The sequence below is a fragment of the Myotis davidii genome, unplaced genomic scaffold (assembly GCF_000327345.1).
Source record: "Myotis davidii unplaced genomic scaffold, ASM32734v1 scaffold3153, whole genome shotgun sequence".
Lineage (NCBI taxonomy): Eukaryota > Metazoa > Chordata > Mammalia > Chiroptera > Vespertilionidae > Myotis > Myotis davidii.
The window spans coordinates 305580-329298 of record NW_006284835.1 but is presented as its reverse complement, the minus strand read 5'-3'; the positions used below and the strand labels follow the sequence as shown (position 1 = coordinate 329298).

At 36.3% G+C, this 23719-nt stretch overlaps 1 protein-coding gene across 1 annotated transcript in view; it reads left to right on the top strand.

Annotated features, from left to right (window-relative positions):
* The first annotated feature begins 3919 nt into the window (after positions 1–3919).
* Positions 3920–23719, top strand: part of LOC102771681 (NEDD4 family-interacting protein 2) — a 39153-nt gene continuing 19353 nt past the window's right edge. The window contains exons 1-4 of the mRNA XM_015557715.1: positions 3920–4107; positions 6633–6766; positions 14044–14137; positions 22174–22298. Of these exons, the coding sequence (XP_015413201.1) occupies positions 6734–6766; positions 14044–14137; positions 22174–22298 (252 nt within the window). The 5' untranslated portion in view covers positions 3920–4107; positions 6633–6733. The remainder of the gene's footprint in view (positions 4108–6632; positions 6767–14043; positions 14138–22173; positions 22299–23719) is intronic.

Genomic DNA, 23719 nt, shown 5'->3' with positions numbered 1-23719 from the left:
TATGTATGGTAGCCCCGCATATATGAGGGAGTCAGAGAACCCACATACATGAGAGGTTTAGAGACAGAAAGGGAAATTGAAGGATATATGTCATTCTGAGCTAGGAATGAGGTATTGCACTTCAGAAGGTAATTGTAGGGAGAGCACATGTTCAGTAATTATTAGTTTGCCCTGTTATCTCCACAGGTAAAAAGTCATTTCTAGTGATAAGTCTTATCGTGGGCTAGGTTCCTAATTTAAATTCTTCTAGATAGTGAACACTCAGAATTTTCTTTTGGGTCTGCAAGGTCTTGACAGCCTTTAGCTCAAAATAATCCTCATAGCACAGAGGCATATCTTGGGGTGGCTTCTTCTGAACACCTATACTGTGAATCTATAATGAAAGAGGGGTGGAAGGGAAATTTAGGAAAACAGTCACATATCTACCATAGATAACCTAATTGCTTAAGCCCACAGCATAGTCACTAATAAATATATCTGAACAAATTTTGCATTGTGGAGAGATGAAAACCCAAGTTAGTGGCCAGACTTTGAAAAATGCAGTCTTTTTAAAAATATATATATTTTTTATTGACTTCAGAGAGGAAGAAGAGAGAGAGAGAGAGAGAGAGAGAGACAGAGAGACATCAGAAACATCAGTGATGAAGGAGAATCATTGATCAGCTGCCTCCTGCACGCCCCACACTGGGATTGAACCTGCAACCCGGGCCTGTGACCTGACCAGAATCGAACCATGACCTCCTGGTTCATAGGTTGACGCTCAACTACTGAGCCACGCCGGCCAGGTGAAAAATGCAATCTTTTAAAAGTAAATTTAAAATGTGTTACATGTAAAACATATTTTAGTATAAAATCACAAAAGGTGAGGCAGAACAATTTCTTGTGATGAAATATATAGATGTTTATGGCATATATATGGTCTCATGCTAAATTGATGTGAGCTAGATTGATAGGTTATGAGGAGACCTTAAGGAGGCTGGCAGGGAGAGCAGTGCCCTAAAGACAGTCTTAGATAAAAGTATGACAAGGTGCCCACAACGCACACTCAAATACTTCTCTCTCCTTTCTTTTTTTCTTTTGAGGACTGTGAGATCAGCAATCTTTGTTAAAATCATATTGATCTGTTGATAAAGAGGCATAATTGTAGGGCAGATCTTCCTTTAGGATCTAGATGTTTTAGCATTTAAAAGGTATTTAACCAGAAATTGAATTCTTTTGAAAATAGAAATTTAAGATATTTACTCCATCTGTTTGGCTTTTTGCTCTTGGAGGTCTTTGGGATGTGAGTATATTCTTTCTCCTTACTAAGTAATACTTGCTGTTAGAAATGTCAAATACTTGGGTTAACAAGGTTATTCTCTCTCAAGGCTTTTTATTTTATACTATTGTGACTTGTGACCTCTATTGTATTTTCTTTTAATTTTAACCAAGGCTGAATCCAAATACTTTGGAGCTTACTTTTATTTTCAGTGTTTAACAAGACATATATAACTTCCACTTTTGTAGAGCTTTCATTTTAGCTGGGAAAGGAGACTGTAAATGAATGAGTACATAAATAATTGCTATTGTGATACATGCTCTGAGGAACATAGTCTTTACGATTATATCAGAGAACCCTAATCTGCTTTTGGGAGATAAGAAAAGCTTTCCTGAGAACTTAATTTTAAGCTAATATCTGAATAATATGCAGAACTTAGCTAGGCAGTGTAGTTTGGGAAACAAAGAATTGAACATACACAGCCTAGAGCCTTTATGTAAGAAATGAATTAAATGAATGGATATATAGGTCTGAAGCTCAGAAAAACAGTTTAGTCTGGCAATATAAACTTAATCTATTTTTTAATCACTTTCTTGCCCCATTATCCTTCTATTTTTCTCAAAAAGCATACATTTTCTTCCCCAACTGGTTTGGCTCAGCGGATAGAGCGTCGGCATGCAGATCAAAGGGTTCCGGGTTCAATTCCGGTCAAGGGCACTTACCTTGGCCTGGGGCTCATGCAGGAGGCAACCAGTTGATGTGTTTCTCTCACATCAATGTTTCTGTCTTTCCCTCTCTCTTCCACTCTCCTAAAAAAAGTCAATGGAAAAAATATCCTCAGGTGAGGTTTAACAACAACAACAACAAAAGCATACATTTTCTGATTTGAGTTCTTTAAACATGTCTTTTTGTGTTTACAGTGACAGATTGTATCATTTTCAACAGAAATTTCATAGGCATATATATTAACCTGTGAGAGCTATTGTAATGATATTACGTAATATTTTATATTAAAGTTTTTTATCATAAAATATGGTGTCTACCATAACATTATTGCACCTGCAACATGCCAAATCAGAAAGTAGCGATTTCATTTTATTGCATTTTGGTTTTATTAAAAATTAAAAACTTCAAATTATGTTTAGGGTGAAAACTTCAAATAGAAAATGATGGACTATCTTTCCCCACCAGCCCCTCTTGGCTGTTTGTTGTGTATCCTTCCAGAAATTTTGATTACCCACCTATATAATAAAAGCCTAATATGCTAAGTGTCCAGTCAGCTGGTTGGCCGTTCAACCAATCAAAGCATAATATGCTAATGATATGCTAAGGCCTGTCAACTGCTCACTATGATGTGCACTGACCACCAGGGGGCAGATGCTCTGACCGGTAAGTTAGCTTGCTGCTAGAGTCCGGCCAATGGGGACTGAGCAAGATGGGCCAGACACACTCTGGAGCCCTTCTGCGGTCCCTCCCCTTTGGCCAACCTCCCACGTCCCTCCCTGGCCCTGATTGTGCACTGGTGGGCTCCCTTGGCCTGGCCTGTGCCCTCTTGCAATCTGGGACCCCTTGGGGGCTGTCGGAGAGGCAGTTTCAGCCCTATTGCACAGGCCAGGCCAAGGGACCCCACTGGTGCATGAATTCGTGCACTGGGTCTCTAGTATTTATTATATAAACAATATCTGATTATTTAAAAAATTCAATTATACTGTATATATTCTTACACTTTTCTTTCAGTTGACATCTTGAGCAGGTAAGAATGGCTAAAAAATGAAATAAAAACCCTTATTTGTTTAAAAGAAAACTTAGTTGTGTCTTGATAAAATATCTTGTAACACTTGGTTTTGAACATTTTTTTAATATTTAAACCCCCCCATCCCCCGTGCCTCCCCTCCTCCTGTGGCCCCGCTCCTGCTTTGTGCACACCCGAAAGGGCGGGGTAAACTTTTTTTTTTTTTTTTTTGTGCAAATTTGTTCAGGTGATGGGGCATCTAGAACTCATGGCGCTGTCTGTGGAATACCATGACATGGTATTCTCTCATATTAACAAGAAAGGTTTTTACTAGCAGAAATATGCCTGTTTAATTTTATGAAAGTGGTTTACTCTTTTTTGACACCTTCACTGTTACTTGTTTTAGTTGATTTTGCTTAGCATATATCTGTAGTGTTATTTTCCTTCACTTGCTCATCTAACATTTTTTTCTCTTAGAAGAATGATTATAGATGACTAAATTAGGATTCTCCTGGGTACCCTGTAATGGGAAACATGGGAGATGTTTTGTGACACCGAGGAGAGTGCTGCTAGTCAGGAGAGTGGTCATTTAGTGCCTACTTAGTATTGAGGTTGTATCTTTAGAAGCTTTACTTTTCTTTGTAATGCACAGTGATTGATCCATGGTAGACAGTGTTTACTGTGGGACTGAATTAATCTGAATCTGTAGTCAGACTATTTTCTCTTCATAAATTCTTAACAGTTTGAACTTCATTTTTATTATAAAGAAACTATAATTCTAAAGCTGTTAGAGATGGATTAGGTCTCTTAAAATGTTTGTTCATCTTTTTAAATACTATTTTACTTTCTTTATAGCTAAAAAGTGACCCTATGACTGAAATGATCTTTCAAAATTAACATAAATTTAAAAAAGAATCACTTTAATATGTCTTCTTTTCTTTGTTTTCTTAGCTTTACAATGAAGAGGATAATTCAGAGTCGTCTGCTATAGAGCAGCCATCAACTTCAAACCCAGCACCACAGATTGTGCAGACTGCTCCTTCAGCATTAGTATTTGAAACTGACTCTTCTCCTCCACCTTATAGCAGTATTACTGTGGAAGTACCTACAACTTCAGGTATTGCTGTGTTTTTTGTTTGTTTTAAATATATTTTTATTGATTTCAGAGAGGAAGGGAGAAGGAAAGAGAGATAGAAACATCAATGATCAGAGACTCATTGATCGGTTGCCTCCTCCACACCTCCTAGTGGGGATCAAGCCCACAACCCGGCCCTGACCTGGAATCAAACCGTGACCTCCTGGTTCATAGGTCAACACTCAACCACTGAGCCACACCAGATGAGCAGTATTATTATTTTTATTATGAAACAACTAATGTTTTTAATAGCTCATGTTTTTTATTCATTTGTTTTTTACCAGTATGGTTACTTTTTTGGTTTTATGGTTTTAAAAAAACTGTTTTCCCAAGGATAGTTTGTAAAATATTTACTTCATACATTACTTACCTCATATTGTTCTTTTTAAAATTTAATTGAAAAATGTAGCTATTTAAATTTTTTTATGCTTAACTAGGATCTTTTCCCAACGGACTAGCATGTGACTTTTAGAAGAAATGAACAAACATATATACACACATGCATATATATATACGTATATACACACACAAGGTGTTATTAATGATGAGTGTGAGTGAGAATGTGGAATGTGTTAACAGAGATTAGGGTGTACATAATGTTATTCCATACTCATGGTAATAATTCTTAGATATAAGGCAGAGACTCCTGCTTGTTACTGTTCATCTTATCCTTTCAGGTCATTCTAAAGAACTACCCTCATCTGTTTTTCTGGCCACAATTTGCTTTTTCCCGGCCACACTAATTTAATTATTATAGTGTTTTAAGTATGACTTTGTATATACTATTATAAATAACCGAAGTATTTTATATATTCTTTATGAAACATTTAAAAAATCTGTTGTTGAAAAACATTTTAATGTAAAAAATCTTTCATTGAGTATTTCATCTTTCTTATCTCTCATGTTCTATAATTAGTGTCATCTAGCTTTCTCTGGTTATCATTTTTGCTTGTCCAAATTTTATTTAGACCATATAGGATGTGTAGAAAGAGTGGTATTTTTTACATCAAATTTATTTACTTTTTTTATGTAGTTAGTGAAAATCATCTCTATAAAGATGTTCTCACTGGTTAAATTAATAAAGGCTTACTTCTTCTATCTATAACAATAAAAGTATAATATGCTAATTAGACCAGACAGCTGAATGACCTTCCGGACGATCATGCTATGACACTCATTGGTGCCAGGCCAGCCAAGGCAGATGTGATGTGATTGGTTGGTGGCCCGGCCATCATCCCATGATTGCCCTGCAGAGGGTGGCCCAGGCCACTGGCTGGCCGGACGATCAATCAATTGGGGGGGCTCCACGATTGTCCCAAAGAAGGAGACCCAGGCCACCGACCGGCAGGCTGTGGTGTGTGGTCGGGGTTTTCCTCTGCGGGGTGAGATCGATCACATGATTGCCCTGCAGAGGGAGGCCCAGGCCACCGGCTAGCAGGGCGATTGATCAATCTGGGGGCTCCATTATCGCCCCAAAGAGGGAGGCCCAGGCCACCGACTGGGAGGTGGCGGGTGGGTGGGGCCTCCCCTTGCGGGGTACTATCAATTTCCTCAAAGATAGAGGCCCAGGCTACCCCGCAGCAATGCTGCGGTGGGTGGGTGGGGCCTCCCTTTGCCTGGGTGATCCATTGTGGAGCCCCGGCCGTGTGAGCGGAGCCTACCTCTTTGGGGCAATTGATTGTGGGGCTCCTAGACTTTGAGAGGGCACAGGCCAGGCTGAGGGGCACCTCCCCTCCTCAGTGCATGAAATTTGTGCACTGGGCCTCAGTTTGTATATAATGTTATTTGATCAACATGCTTGTTCAAATGCTCAGTTTGATACACAGTTTTATGTTGATTTATTTGTCTTTGGCTATAAGATTTAATGACTGCTTTCTCAAATCTATTATGGGCTAACTTTTCTTCATTATTTTACAAGTTTCCAGAGTATATAATACAGTGAATTTGCTACCCTAGATTTTTTTTTTTAAAAAATATTTGATAGTAATCTTGAAGGAAAAAAATCCTGAAGATGTCTATTTCTGAATGATCGAAGATACTAAAAGTGGAAATTGCAATCCTTTTGTTGTGACTACCATTGCTGTGCTGTGTACCAAACTACCTCAAACTTATTAGAGTTATGTAGCAAATCATTTATTATTATTAATTCTCATAGTTTTGACTGTGAGATTATTTGGGCAAATAAATTAATTCTTTGAGCATAGCACTGTTGCTTACTTCTCTTATCTTGCACTCCTTTTCAAAATCTTTTTCTTAAGGTTCTTGTTTTGTGTATGAGCTTTTAGATAATATTTATTAGTCCTTTTTCTTTATAATAAATATAGGACTAAAAACATATGATTATAGTAGTAATTTCTGTATTTTATAGCTTATAACATAGGACTACAATAGCAATAATAATCCTTAGTGGCCTGCCTGTTGTAAATTATTAATTATGTATTTGGCTATAAAAATTATATAAAATAGTTCCTTTTAATGGTTATCCTTTTTAAATTCCTTTTCTTCAGATGCAGAAGTATACAGTGAGTTTTATCCTGTGCCACCTCCATACAGTGTTGCTACCTCTCTTCCTACATATGATGAAGCTGAGAAGGCAAAAGCTGCTGCAATGGCTGCTGCAGCAGCAGAAACATCCCAAAGAGTAAGAAAGTTTTATTTCCTTTTGAGAATATTATTTTTATTAATTGATATTTCTATTTAGTAATATCAAAAATAGTGGTCTGTATTTGAGTGTTTGTGCCTGTGTATATTTTTAATATTTTACTACTACTTATATGTGTCATTTTTAGTGAAATAGGTACTCTCCTAGTTAAATTTACCTTTTTCATTCCTTGACCTCCTCATTTCTATTTCTGTTTCTTTTCATCTTCCCCTTTATCCCATCTTACGTTTTGGTCATCCTAGACCAGCCGTGGGCAAACTACGGCCCGCGGGCCAGATCCGCCCATTTGAAATGAATAAAACTAAAAAAAAAAAAAAGACCGTACCCTTTTATGTAATGATGTTTACTTTGAATTTATATTAGTTCACACAAACACTCCATCCATGCTTTTGTTCCGGCCCTCTGGTCCAGTTTAAGAACCCATTGTGGCCCTCGAGTCAAAAAGTTTGCTCACCCCTGTCCTAGACCTTACTTTTACCCATACAATTACCACTTCCGAATTCTTGATTTTAGGCATCTCACGCACTGGCCTTAACCTCTCATCCTTCTGACTCACCCTAGTTGTTGTTCTCTTTCACTTAGACCTCAAGTCCATCAACCTCTTCACTGTTAATGTCCTTATTTCCCTCCTTATATAGTTTACAGTCCATTGTCCATCACTGTATTCAAATTATCTTTTTTTCCTACTCATATTTTGTATATTAGCATAATCAGTCTAAATTCTTCAATATCTACTCCAACCCTTCAAACTAACATTTCCGATGTAGTCCCAAAATATGAAAACTCTAGTGACTATGAATGAACTCAAGGTAGGTTTAAAAAGCACAGAGAAATAACTAACAAGGCCTTTAAATTATGTTTGTCAATTCACTTTTTTCCCAAATTCACTTTTATTTTGTCCTTTTAACACATCCCACCCTAGAATTTTGAATGATTCTCCTTGCCTCTTCTCTCTCATCTTCCTATCTTAGTAGTAGAGATAATCAATGGTATACATAAATGTTATTTACTGTTTTGGTAAAAGGAGTGGCTGTCTCAGTAAAGATATACATGTATGATCTTCTACAGCCAGGTAAAGGCAGAAATTATTTACATTTTAGTTTGGCTACAAGTACGACTAGGGTTTGTTGCCCTTTTTTTGCTTCAGACTTTGGGATGTTATTTCAGATCCCTAAATTCATTCCATTTTGTTCAGGAAAAAGACAGAAAAAAGTAACTTCACCCAGTGAAGCTAGAACTAGGTACAGGGCTAAGAGAGAGAAAGAGACATTTCTATGTATAGCATTTTCCTCTTGCCGCTGTTAGGCCAGAGCCCCACAAGTAGATTCTCTGGTAATGAGCATTTTATTGGATGGATTTCTTTTATTAGCTAGAACCCTTTCCATACCTGCTCCCACTCCCATCCTCCCAATACACACAGAGTTAAATGTCAATATAAATAGCTTTGGGCACATAAGTAAAGATAGTAAACCCCAAATTTAATATTTATTCTTTTTCTCTCTTAGGGAGAAAGTAAGTCTCTATTAAGGTGGTGCATAAATATAACTCGGTCAATAAAGATTTTTTATACTGGGAGGGGAGAATCATAAAGAAAGAGGATAGATCTATGAAGTGTGGAGTTTCTATCAAAATCTATAGGTTGCTTAGTACATATATGTTTGTACGTGTATTTGTATACATGCACACACTCTCAGTGAAGTAGAGGGACAGTAACTCCTTTTCTCAGCTAAGTGTTTCCCTAAAGACCTTGGAAATACAAATGTGCTTAAAGGTTGTCATGAACTTTGTGTCTTTACTGCCCTAATTTCCATGCAGTAGGATTCCTCTAAAGAGAAAGTAGGAAGCATTAAGTCTTGTTCTCTGTGCATTGAGAAAAGCATAAGGTGATTTTACCTTTTGAAGAAAAAACTCCACAGAGTTTTACTATTCTAATCTTCCACTATCATCATTTCCAGCACCTGTTTTAGAAAGTATTTGATTCCAGCCTGAATTGGGAACATGTTTATAAAGAGAAGTTTTCTGTTTTTAACTGCTTTTAATATAATTCTACCTGTGAGGGTTGTGGAAAATTTCATGGAAAGCAAAATAAAATTGTACAGGAGACTTACTTAGGTGTTTACAAATAATCTTTTAAATTCATCAGTTTCTTCTTCTTTTTTAATCCTCAACTGAGGATATTTTAGAGAGAATGGAAGGGAGAGGGAGAGACAGAGAGAAATAGTGATGTGAGAGAGACACATCAGTTGGTTGCCTCCCACATGCCCCCAACCAGGGTCGGGAGCCTGCAACCAAGGTATGTGCCCTTGAGTAGAATCGAACCCGAGACCCTTCAGTCCGCAGGCCCATGCTCTGTCCACTGCGCAAAACCTGCTTGGGCTTAAATTCATCAGTTTCTAACCCAGTGCTCTATCACTTTTTTCTACAAAATATGATTATATATATATATTTTTTTAATATATTTTATTGATTTTTTACAGAGAGGAAGGGAGAGAGATAGAGAGTTAGAAACATCGATGAGAGAGAGACATCGATCAGCTGCCTCCTGCACATCTCCCACTGGGGATGTGCCCGCAACCCAGGTACATGCCCTTGACCGGAATTGAACCTGGGACCTTTCAGTCCGCAGGCCGACGCTCTATCCACTGAGCCAAACCGGTTTTGGCTATATTTCTTTTTATTATTATTTTTTTATGGATGGATTGATTTTAGAGAAAGAGGAAGGGTGATTTTAGAGAATGAGGAAGGGGGAAAGAGAGAAAAGCAAACATCGATTTGTTGTTCCACTTATTTATGCATTCATTGTGTGTGCCCTGACTGAGAGGAGATCGAACCCACAACCTTGACGTATCGGGACGACACTCTAATTGGGCAACCTGGTCAGAGCTCTAGTATGTGTTCCTATACTTGATTCAGATTTTTTTTTTAAAGTTCTAATTAGCTTTGAGTATAGGCATACCTTGGAGATAATGTGAGTTCAGTTCTAATCCACACGATAAAGCAAATATTGCAATAAAGCAAGTTGTAATCTTTTTGTTGGTGAAGCATTTTGCCTTCCGTTCAACATTTGTGAAATGCAGTAAAGCAAAGTAGAATAAAATGAGGTATGTCTGTATATTCACTTGTCAATGAACCTCAGCTGGGTAACCTGGAGCCTGTTTCTTGAATCTGTTTTTGGGAGAATGGCAAGGAAACTTGGAAACACTATTTTCTATTTCTTATGTATAGGCTTGCATGTATCATAAGAAAAATTAAAAGATTTATGAAAATAAACTTATTTTTAATATTTCTGTGAAAAATATTTGAATTCCAAATAATCCACTTTATAAAACTTGTAGAACATGGCTTGTTCTTGTTTATCAGTTAGTCTCATTTTATAACCCTGTCATGGGTAGGGTTTGGATTTTTTTGTAACGTGTTTTCACGCCTCCCACTGGGGATGGAGCCCAAAACCTGGCCATGTGCCCTGATCGGGAATGGAACTGTGACCTTCTGGTTCATAGGTTGATGCTCAATCGCTGAGCCATGCTGGCCACGCACGTGTTTTAAATTGTGTGTCACTAACTTGTCTTTTGACATAAAAACTAGCATTTAATAAATTGTGAGCAAATCCAGGATAAGGACCTTGTATTTATGATTCCAGCACCTATCTATCATCTTTGACATATTTGGTACTTAATAAATGATAGTTAGTTAATGAATGCTTTCTTTACATTTGCCAGTGTGGGAAATTAAGAAGAAAATACCAGAGTTGTTCTTCATTTTAAAATATTTTAGTGCTTTTGCCAATTTTAGGATTTATAAATCAGCATTAAACATAGTTATAGTTGAAATTATTGCACAGATACCATCTTTTATTTTTAAACATTCTACTTAAATGTTTCTATTATTTTAATGGTTGAATAAAATTCCATGGAATCAGTCCTATATAATAAAAGCCTAATATGCTAAGTGTCCGGTCATCTGATAGGCCTTGCAACCAATTAAAGTGTAGTATGCTAATGTATGCTAAGGCCTCTCAACCGCTTGCTGTGACATGCACTGACCACCAGGGGTCAGACGCTCCGACTGGTAGGTTAGCTTGCTGCTGGGGTCCGGCCTATCAGGACTGAGCAAGATGGGCTGGACATGCCCTGGAGCCCTCCCGCAGTCCTCCCTTGGCTGGCCAACCTCCCATGTCCCTCTCTGACCCCAATCGTGCACCAGTGGGGTCCCTCAACCTGGCCTGCGCCCTCTGACAATCTGGGACCCCTTGGGGGATGTTGGAGAGCCAATTTCGACCCAACGGTGAAACGACTGGTTGCTATGATGTGCACTGACCACCAGGGGGCAGACACTCAACACAGGAGCTGCCCCCTGGTGGTCAGTGCACTCCCACAGAGGGAGCGCTGCTCAGCCAGAAGCCAGGCTCATGGCTGGTGAGCGCAGCAGCAGTGGCCTCTCCTGCCTCCATAGCTGTGCTAAGGATGCCTGACTGCCAGCATAGGCCCACGCCCCATGGGGAGTGGGCCTAAGCCAGCAGTTAGACATCCCCTGAGGGCTTCCAGACTGCGAGAGGGGGCAGGCTGGGCTACGGGACCCCTCCCGTCCCAGTGCACAAATTTTGTGCACCGGGCCTCTAGTGTACTATAATTTAGTGGCCATTTCTCTCTAAGAATCTTAATAGCCATTTCAATCTAAGTGAAAATTAGATTGTTTAAAAATGTGTATCTTGTGTGTGTGAGTGTGTGCGTGTGCGTGCATGTGTATGCATGTGTTTTCTGGTATTAACCTTGTAAGGAACATCTTTGTGCATGTATATGTCTTTTATCTTTTTTAAAATGATGTTCTGCCCAGCCTGTGTAGCTCAGCTTTGACCTGTAAACCAAGAGGTCATGGTTTGATTCCCAGTCAGGCCACATTCCTGGGTTGCAGGCTTGATCCTCAGTAAAGGGTGTGCAGGAGGCAGCCGATGAATGATTCTCTCTCATCGATGTTCTATCTCTTTCTCCTTCTTTCTTCCTCTCTGAAATCAACAAACATATATTTTAAATAAATAAATAAATAAAATGATGTAAAATCTCTGAACTGGCGTTTCAAAAGTGTTTGAAATATTTATATTCTTCCCATGATATTGACAGGTTTTCCCCCAGGGTTTGCTCATACTGTACTTGAATATTTATTTCTTAAGTTAACTAGGAATTATATAAAATTTCATTAGTATGTATTTAATTGTTGCCATTCATTACATTTACCACAAAGGATAGCCTAGGATATAAATGCAGAGTTTAAGGAATTTTTTTGCCCAAATAATAAGAAATATGGTTTTAAAAGTCTTTTTGTTTCATGAAAGCATCCTATGCAGTGAGGCTATTATGATTGAATGGAAAGAAGATCAGTGTCCTGGATTCAATTCCTGTCTTGATGTAACTATGTGATCCTGGGCAGGTCACTTAGCTTCTCTGATCCTCTCTGTGTACTAACACAAAATTGATACATCCAACACCCAGCTAAGGTTATCTATCTGTAACATGGAGATAATGTATATGTATATCAGGTCATGCCACTCATTTGATCAAAACTCAGTAAGACCACTCAATTCACTCAGTAAAATATAAAGTCCTTCAGTGGACTTCCTGACCTAATGTCTTCCTATTTCTCTCTTAATGGCAAGGAACTATCTCCTTGCTATTTTCTAGCATGCCAGGTATGATCCCATAAGGTCCTTGTGAGGCACTGCTTATCTCTTTGTGTGAAACACTTTTCTGTGAGATATTTACATAGTTAACTCTTATCTCTCCTTTAAGTCTTTGCTCAAGTGCCATCTCAACGAGGTTTCTTGACCACCATATTTAATACTGTAACCTGTAACTTCAAGCATTCCTAAACCATCCTTTCCCCTTTTGTGTAGAGCATTTACACCTTTTAATAATATATAAATAACTTATTTATTATGTCTTTGTTTATTGTCTAACTCCCCTTACTGGAGTATAGCCTCCAGAAAGGCAAGCATCTTTGTTTTATGTACACTCATGTATCCCCAATACCAGGAAGCTAAATCTTGTGTAGAAGGGGTATTTTGTCAATATTTGTTGAATATTAGACAATCAGTGATAACAGTCTTGTACATACTTTCAGAGAAGTTCTCTACATTTACAAGCAAATACATTAATATCTTAGTATATTTTTTGTACACAAAAGGCATTGTACTATACACATGATTTTTATTTAATATATTTTAGAGATTGTTAAGAGAATACTAAGAACTTTTGTTCTTTTTTATTTATTTAAAAATTTTACATTACTTTTTAAACTTCATCAGATATTCAGTAACTTATTTAATTGGTCTGTCAAGAATTGTGAATCATCTGAGACTTTACCATACTTGGCAAACTACCTGATTAGCTTGTCAATTTTGGGAATGTTGGCAGAAGACACGAGACTGCTCAGATCAGAGACAAAAACTTGATTACCATCAATCATTTTAGCCAGAATATTAGCATTTTCTTACACCAGTTTCTTGAACTTTAGTTCCCACAGGGCAACTCAAAGATGGCCACATGATACTTCCACACACAGTGTGGAACCCTGAATGTAGGGAACCCAGTATTTTCTAATGGTAACTAAGCACGCCCACACCTTTGTTCTGGAGAGAGAGACTATCTTTTTCTTTCGGAGCAGCCCATTATATATAAAGATCCTTGAAAAGATAGTACAGAAGAAAGGCAAGCAGTGCCTCTACCTGGAAGACATGCAGAAACATGAGAAACTCATGGAGAATTATCTCTGACAATAGTCCATTATTGATGGGCATTTATATTGTGTCTAATCTTTTGCTTTTATTAACATTGCTGCAGTGAATTATCTTTAATACATTTCTTATAAGCGAGAGTATATGTGTGTATATGTACAATGTATTGAAGAGCTGGAATTGCTGGTCAAAGGATATGTACAATTTTATTTTTGATAAATATTGCCACCATTGATGTTTAAGGGTCCTGTTTTCCACTTGACACTAATGCAACAATGTCACATCTATCTTTCTTAATATAATTTTCATTAATTCAGTGTTATTTAACTTTTATGTTTTTTGTGTTTACCTTTGAAATTACTCTTTTCAAGGGTGCCCATGAAAAATGAATATTTGCTAGAGATTGTACTCATCTGTTTTGTCTATACATAAATTGAGAATATTAGACTTTATTTAAATTCTTATCTTTATATCCAAGGTAATAAAGTTGTAATTATTTTAGTGTGTTCTAATGTCTCATGTTTTACAGATTCAGGAGGAAGAGTGCTCACCAAGAGATGACTTTAGTGATGCAGACCAGCTCAGAGTGGGTAATGATGGGATTTTTATGCTGGCGTTTTTCAGTAAGTGATCTTTCCTTTCCAAACTTTTTTTTGCATATATTGGCTATGTATTTCTAAAATAACAGACAGTGAAGAAGGCAAACATTGTTAGCATGTATCTACCTTTTTAAAAATGTAAATTGTTCCTGCTACTAGCTAAGTGTGATCAAATGTTACAGTATAAACCCTAGAATTTATTAGATACTTATCAGATAACTGTGTTGTAGTCATCATGCTAGATGCTGACAATATAGAGATATATAAGCATCTTTAAGTTAAATATAGTTTTATATGAGAAATGCTGCATGTCCATTCAGTATTGTAGGAGCATGTAGAATGAAACTATAAATTCTGTTTTTGAGGCAGAGGACTTCCATTTGAGTGTCTTTAAATCAGAAGAAAAGTTAGAAAAAGAAATATTCTGGGCAGCTAGAACCATGTGGTTTGAGACATAAAAGTATGAAAGTGTAAGTCTTATTTGAAGGGAATGGTGAGTAGCTAGAAGCCCAGAAACCTAAGTTACATTTTGTAACATCTTGCAAAATTAATATTTAACTTATAAAGAAAATTTAAGATACTTGTGGGAAAACTGTGTTATAGTCTTTATTATTTCAGTTTCTAATTGGCACAGTGTAAACAGTAAATAAGATTATGAAATTCATTTAAATTGAAACTATTTAAATTGCTAAAATAAGTTTTGGAAACCTAATATTCATGTAGTCTATATATGGTTAATTTCTGTCCTCAACTTAGTTAGATGATCAAGTTTTTATACCTTCTTTGATAGAATGCTAATATATTTCATTTTAATTCATGATATTTTGATAATAAAACCCACAAATAGTTTACTTACTTAAAGTACCACATTAACTTTAAAAATAGAAAATACATACTTTCTGAATTGAATTACTTTTGAATCTGAAAAATTACTGACCTCCTCCTCTATTTTTTTTAAAGATTTTTTTTTTAAAAAATTGACTTTTAGAGAGAGAGGTAGAGAGAGAGAGACAAACATTGATGTGACAGTGAAACACTGATTGGCTGCCTCCTGCACCCGCGCTACCAGGGATCAAGCCCGCAACCCAGGCATGTGCTCTGAGTGGGAATTGAGCCGGCAAACTTTTGGTGCACAGGACGACGTCCAACCAACTGACCCCACATCAGCCAGGGTTCTTGCTTCCTTTCTTCCCATCTTCTGAAGAATAGAAGTAGATAATCACTCAGAAGTGGGTGGGTGAATGGGTGGGCAGTTATATTTTTCTCTTCAAATTTATTAAATTATATTCAGGTAGGCCAGCTAATATAATACAATATTTAAATCTCATGGTTTTAGTTAACAATTTCTATTTAAATATGATGTTAGATACAATGCAAGGAAATGAACACTTTAGCTACAAATAACTACTGGTTTTTAATGTTAGTTTAGTGAACCTTGTTTGTTTTCTTAGTTTTAGTTCAGCTAATAGTCCTTTAAATTGATAGTACACTTCCCAAATATTTTGATTATGAGTCATGTAAACTTTGATTTCTTAATTAGAAAAGAAAGAATTTAAATTTATTGTACTGTGTGCAGTATAAAAACCTGTTTTTTAGGAATAAAAATGTTATTTGACACTATCTAATTATTTGACTCAGAGCTTAATTATTACTCCTCCATTTCTGTAGTTCACTAAATCATAATCTTATTTTTTTAGATTTGAAAACATTTTACTAATGTAACAGTGATGTAAATGCATGGTAACCTAGACACTTGATTGACTTTATTTTTGGCCACTGGTGATATATTAATTAATGGAAACGCAAGTATTTATATTAATGTATATAATGGAAATTATCTGACTTGTTTTAAATTTTTACTGAATTATGTTTCTACAGTTTATATTTTTATACTATTTCATAGTCTACAAATATTGCACTGATATTATAAAGTTAAATTATAAATTATTATTTATCTTTATTTCCTCATGTATTTTTTTCTGGTGGCTGTAGGCCAGAGCTTGAGCTTATTTGCCTTAATGAGCATAGATTTACTTGTGTTCACTACCACCTAGTGGCTGTTCTACAAATTGCAACTTGCTATATTTTCCATGCTTTAACTATCTAGCAGTTGTTGTCTAAATTGTTCTGTTGTCTATTTGTAAGGTTCGGAAACAGATTTTCTTTCGTGTGACTTAACTTAAGCAGTTTAGGTTCTATAAGTTATATAAGTAAAACTACAGTAAATATCAATTATAACATTTCAGTTAAAACTTTTTGTTGGTTTAATTCTTGCTGTCTGTTTTCAATGTCTACATTTCTTTCTCTTATCACATGAAACCCTATAAAAAGTTTTACCCTTAAATATGATAAAATAATTGCATGTTCATGTTCTGAAAATGTGAAGAAAGAAATATATGTATCCCTGATAATGTTCTAGCTTCTATAATCCCTTGAACTGTCACTGCAAAATGCCTTTTACACGCCTAACTGCCTCTGATCTTATATTTAACAGGTTTTCTCTTTGAGAGAAAGGAAGTAAGTTATTTACCAGTTAGAAACTAGAAATTAAGATTTTTATCACTGGATAATTGACTGTCTGTGGAAATGAACCTGAACTCTATTACTTAAGAATGTATTGGGCTCTATCTAGAAATTGTTTCTTCTAAGGTTGAGCCTTTTGTGTCATGTGTGAATCTTCACTTCGGTGTGCTATATTAATAATTATTTCCATTGTAGATGTGAAGATCACATAACTAAGGAAATATTGTTAACTGTGCCTTTAAAAAGAATTAGAAGAGTGTTTCGCAATGTAAATTCTGGCTTGTAAGAAATTACCAAACTCTCTTCCAAAGAGGCTGTACTATTTTGCATTCCCACCAGCAGGGAATGAGAATTCCTGTTGCTCTGATACTCATTGACATTTAGTGTTAATGTTAAAAAAAAAAAAAAGACGTTTCAGTAGATGTGTGGTGGTATGCCATTGTGGTTTTTATTTGCATTTCCTTAACAATTAATGATGTTGAACATCATTACTTAGTAAATTCCTTTGAGCCCCTCAATGGACAAGTCATGAAAGTTACAGTTATTAAAGGGGTTGTCTGAGCATCACACATATGAAAAACAGTATATTAATGATTTGTTTTGTGCATGCAAAGCTGTGGGGTTTTTAATAGGTTTTAGATGACATTTCACATTGTAAGTGAATCCAGAGAGAGAACATTTAAGCATTGCAATCATATCTTTAAAAACTCACAATATTTGTGAAGTATTAAATTGTATTGAATTTGTTATATTTATAAGAAAAAGTTTTTAATTTAATTTTCTATAATTTAGTGGAAATATCTTAAATCAATGTCTGTTTTAAAAATAATTTTTATTACTTTTTAGAGAGAGCATGGGAGAGGGAGAGAGAAACATCGATGTGAGAGCGAGACATTGATCGGCTGCCTCCTGCACCCCGCCTACCAGGGATGGAGTCTGCAACCCAGGCATGTGTCCTGACCAGGAATCGAACCAAAAACCTTTTGGTGCATGGGACGACACCCAGCTAACGAACTGAGCCACTGTTGAGGGCTAAAACAATATTTTAATACATTGCTATAGCATGTCTTTCTAAATGGCTGATAGTTTAAACAAAGAGCCTAGATAAGACAGAAATTTATTCCTGTGTAGTTCAAAATTAAGTATAATGAAATTGATTTTCTTTGAGAACCTATTGTCTTAGACACCTTGTGTATTTATATGTGATGAAATTTTTCCCGTGATCAAAATATTAATAAGTTCTCAATGTTTGCATATTTATCAAATATGCATATTTATCATCTATGATTTTCATTTGTTTATTTTCAAAACAAGTATCAAGTTTTTTTAATTTTAAAATGTTTATTTTGAAATACTTTAAAACCAGGGAAAAAGGTTGTAAAAATAGTGCAGTTCCAAACTTTTATCCAGCTTTTCCAAGTCTTAACATTTTACATGACTTCAGTTCAATAGTCAGTATTTGGTAATTAATATTAATGAAACACTAACTGGTTTACAGATCTTACTCAAATTTTGCCAGCTTTCTCATTAATCACCTTTGCCTGATCAAGAATCTAATCCAGGATTACACATTTTTTTTAGTTTCCATGTTTCCTAAGTCTGCTTTAATTTGGAGGAGTTTCTTAATCTTTTCTCTTGTTTCTTATGACTGATTCTTTTGAAGAATACCAACTAGGTGTTGTGTGTGTGCGTGTGTGTGTGTGTGTGTGTGTGTGTGTGTCTGTCCTTTGTCTCTTTCTCTCTTTGCAAAAATACCACAGAAATGATGCGCCCTTCTCAGTGCATCATAACAGAAAGGAATGATCTAGCCATGTCTTACTACTGGTGATACTCTCATCAGGTTAAGGTGATGTCTGCCAGCTGTCTTCACTATAAAGTTACTATTTTCCCCTTTTTAATTAATAAGTATCTTATGGCTACTGAAAATTAAAAGAATAGTCTTCCTAAACTTTTAATGGATAAACTGTAGCATACAAAATTACTTTCTAGGTTATCCTGATAACCTTTTTTGGGGAGGTGGGAGGTATAGATGGTAAAAAGAAACAGAGTATAGGTAAAAGACTTGGATGTTTCAATCCTGGCTATACCACTTACTTGCTTTATGACTTTATGTGCAGCTTAATTATTCTGAGTCTCAATTTGTCTTTCTGTACAGTGGAATTAACTTGACCTTCCCTTCTTAAAAAGCTAATGTGAAGATCAAAGGAGTGAAAATATATGAAATGTCATAAATTATAGCATTCTATTAAGTGAAGGTGGTGATAATGTTCTCCTTCCCCATCCTTACCTGAGAACTCACCTTTTAGCTATAATAAGTAATATGATTTAAAATGATTTTTAAATGTCATTAACTTGTCCGAACCTGCCTAATTTGCTTTCTTACAAAGAAGGGCACGCTGAAGGTGAATGTGGAGAAGTGTAATCGGAGCAACAGTAAGCATTCTTTACCAACTTTCCTGAGTTTATTGCCTTGCTTCCCTGCTGCTTGCTTCCCCAAATCTTACCTAAGGAATATAGGCTACGTAAGGTTGTTGCTTCTTTGGGTTTTACCGTGGGCCTTGTTATAAGGGGAATAGGTGCCCTATGCCCTTTAAGCTTCCTTATTTTACCTTAGGTTTCCAGGGGAACATGCATGAATGACATAGAGTTGAAGGAAAAGTATTGTCTTCTTTCCTAGGCATGTATAATATGTTCTCCTGCCTCTACTATATGTTGTTTCTTTTGCAGATTTTACAGGTCTATGGTTTAGTGTACAGTTATTAAATTCTCTTTTTTGCCAACTCTGACATGTCATAGAGGATCCAGAATTGAATCCAGAAATGATTCTGTCCTTAAAGACCTATCCTGCTTTACTTCCTATCTTACAGGCCAGGGGGCATAAAAGTGAATCAGTCTATGCTCAAGTGGTCACTGTTTTCCTAGTGCTTAAACCAGTTAAAGATGATTAAGTTATGTATTTGTCTGTTGGGTCTGCCATAATGAAATATTGCACACTGGGTGTCTTACAAATGGAAATTAATTTTCTCTGAGTTTTGAAGGCTAGAAGTTCAAGATCAGGGTGCCAGAAATTTTGGTTTCTGGTGCAGAATCTCATTTTGGCTTGCATATGGCTGTCTTCTTGATGTGTCCTCACATGGCCTGTCCTCTACATGTATGTGGTGAAAGAGCTCTCTAGACACCAACCCTATCAGATTAGGGTTCTACCCATATAACCTTGTTTGATTTAATTACTGCCCTGAAGCCCCTGTCTCACATTGGGGGTTAGGGCTTCAATCTACAAATTCTTTGAAGTAGCACAGTTCAGTCCATAACAAGGTATTGTATCTGAGCATAGTTTGTAGGAATCGATACCACTGGCAGATAGCAAAAAGAAAACATGATGGTTTAGTAAATACTATTTTGTTCTTTTGGATTTTATTCCTAATGAGGGTGCAATATGTATAATAGATATTGGTAAGTCTGATTTGAAGAAGCTAATTGGACAGTATTTGAATATACTATATATGCAAATGTAAAAATATACTTTTGAAATATTTTGCTGTTTTGGATTTTCTCCATCTATGCGTCCTATGTTTTAACAACATGGCATGCTTATAAAATGATAGCATATTTACAGCATACTGGGATAAAGGAAGAAGGTGGTCAAGACTCATAGCAGTCTGTCCTCTGCCCTAGCCCTCACCCGTTGCCCTGAGGCCTGAGGAGAGAAATATATCAGCCTGTCACTAACACATATGTGGCATATGTAGGCAATAGAGTTGGGAATCTCTGCTGCTACTCATTAGTATAAATTCTTTATTTTAAATAGATATAAAATTATTTTTGATTGGTTAAGTATTTTTTGGTTTCCCCTACAGCTACCACAGATATTAGCCAATTAGGTATAGAGCAGTTATGTCTAATAGAATATTCTATGATAGTGGAAATGAAATATTCTATATATCAGCTGACAATATGGTAGCTGCAAGCCACATGTGACTCTTGAGCACTTGAAATGTGGCGATTGCAATGGAAGAACTAAATTTTTAATTTTATTTAGTTTTAATTTAAATTTAAATGACCTCTTTTATAGAGGAGGATATGTTCCTGGGGCACAAGTAAGAAGCAGTGTGGCTGGTGGCATTGGATAGCACAGATATGTAGGATAGCAAAATACTGATCGATATCTAGGTTTAAAAAAAATAGAAAGTTAAATAATCTTTATTTCCAATAGTGTCTCCTGAATATATTTTTTTTTCTGCAAAAAAGAGGACCCACTCTGTAAGGTGAAGATTTTTTATATGGCTAGTAATGATAGCTAACATTTAGGCAGCTACCATGTGTGAGGTTCTGTACTGTGCTAAGCTCCTTACATTCATTATGTCACTTAATCCTTTTATCAGCCTTGTGAAGGTAGGTACTTACAGATCAAAGAACTTTGGCTCACAGAGGTCAGCAGTGAGTCTAAGGTCACATATCCAGTAAGTGAGCACACCGAGATTCAAATATGGGTCCTTTATTTCAAAATGGATTCACCTATGTCAGAATGGTTTTGGCTACAAGTAATAGAAAACCGCTACTCAATTGTTTTAAATAGGAGATTATCCCACAGGACAAGAAGAGCATGGATGAGCAGTCTGAAGGCACAGACGTATCAGTGTTGTGGCTCTGCTTTCCTTTGCTTTTCTTCACTCTCCCCCACTTGGAGTGAGAGTTTAATCTTCAGGCTGATAAGAGATCCCAGCAGCTGTTCAAGATATTATGTCCAAACATCCAGAGGAAAAGGAGGGACCATTTCTTCTTTTTTATACATAAAAGTAGGCAATATTATAATAAATCTCCATGTATCCATCACCCAGCTCCAAAAGGGATCAATTTAGAGCCACTGTTACTTAATCTGTATTCCATCCTCCTTTCCCTTGCTATGTTCTTAAGAACCAAGGAATGTTTTTCAAAAGTCCTATTTAAAAAAGAAAAAATGGAAAGGAGATTTGGCCTCCTGTGATTTTTCCCCAGACTACTTGGGACCCACCTTTTGGGGTTAAATGTGGGATCCTGCCTTCCGCAAGGAGTCTGTAAAGGTGGGTGGGTTCCTGTCGAGAAGTACAACAGGTTTTGCTAGAGAGGAGGAAGAGGCAGTGAACAGTATCTGTCTGGGAACCATCTTTTATAATTTATTTGGCTCAGCTTTAATATTGGCTGATTGGTTGACTGACTGCTGAGGCCGGGCTTCTTGGGTGGGATCTCATGGAAGCTACATTGTGACGTGGTTTTTATCTGGTATAAAAGTGTTTCACCCATTGTGATAGGCTTTAAGGAATTAATTCTTATTGATTAAACTAACAAGAAACCAAGCTTACTCATTTGTTAATGTCTGATAAATAACTTACATTTGCAAAAGGTAAACTGTAGTCTACAAAGAAGGCTTAATTGGTACAGAGTTAAAAAAGAAAAGGGAATTGCTATTCCCATTGAGCAATAAAGTATTGCTAATATCAATCTCTGTTAATTTGTTTCCAAAGTATAGTTTTTAAAAGAACTGTCTCTCTTGCTTTTAGTGGCATTTATTTTCAACTGGCTTGGATTTTGTTTATCCTTCTGTATCACCAATACCATTGCTGGAAGGTATGGTGCCATCTGTGGATTTGGCCTTTCATTGATCAAATGGATCCTTATTGTCAGGGTAAGTGTCTTGATAATGTCTATCATTTTTATCTTTAAAATTAAAGTATATGAAATGTCCTGTGTAGTTCATAAATTTTATGCATATAAATTCAATTATTTCAAGACTTATTCTTCTAGACTTTATTATTATAGTGATCTCTGTGGTGTGAAAATTTATAACTGTATTTATATGAGAGCTTGCTGTTACAGTAGTCCCTTCATCTGCAGTTTTGCTTTCTTCGATTTGTGTTATTTGTGGTCATCCATGGTCTGAAAATATTAAGTGGAAAATTTCAGATATTTTGAGAGAATGAGAGCAACCAAGCACATTCATATAACTTTTATTATAATATATTGTTATAATTGTTCTATTTTATGTTGTTACTATTTTACTGTGCCTAATTTATAAATTAAACTTTATCATAGGTATGTATGTATCAGAAAAAAACATATTATATGTAGGGTTCAGTGCTATTCAGTTTCAGGCAACCACTGGGGGTCTTAAGACAGACATATTCCCTGATGATAAAGGGGGACTACTGTATATGGAAAGAACTTTGAAAGCAGAAAAACTTGTTTGGACCTCATCTTTTTTATATCAGGGTGCTAACTTTAAGTTTTTAAATTCTTCTGAGCTTTAGTTTCTTCATAATAGGTTGATAATAGCTGCCTTTCAGGATTTTTGTGAGGTATGGAAATAATATAATTAAGCTCCCATGCCTAGTTGCAGCACAAATACATGTTCTGAGTCACATCACGGCTACCACTATTTTGATATAGTGCAGGCATTTACAAGTCAGTTAAAAAATAATTTCTATTAGTAAAATTATCATGGATTTAAATATCTTCTTGCTCTTTATGCTTTTTTAAAAACCTAAGAGCTCAAAAGTAAAATTATAGGCTTTTGAAGTGTTGTCTATCAAAACTCACCTTTTCTTTCTTATGTTCCTGCTAAGTCTTCTCATTTTCCTGTTGTTCCTAGAAATCAACCTCTGTCTGCCTCTTATGTATAAGACTAGAGGCTCGGTGCACAAAAATTTGTGCACTTGGGTGGGTGGGAGGGTTCCTCAGCCCGGCCTGGGCCCATTTGCAGTCCAGGATCCCTTGGGGGATGTCCACCTGTCGACTTAGGCTCACTCCCCGGGGGATCAGGCCTAAGCTTGCAGTCAGACATCAGTCTGCCCCCTTGTGTCCAGTGCGCATCATAGCAACCGGTCATTCTGCCATTCAGTCAATGTGTATATCAGCCTTTTATTATTATTATTATATAGGATTATAGAGGATGTCCCTATTTCCCCCCTTTTGCCCCCTCTACCCAGCTCTTGCCCCCAACTTCTCTCTGACCATCACTATACTGTAGTCTGTGTCCATGGGTTGTGCATATATTTTCTTTGGCTAATCCCTTCTTTAAATTCACTTTCTTAAATTTTTATTTTCAGG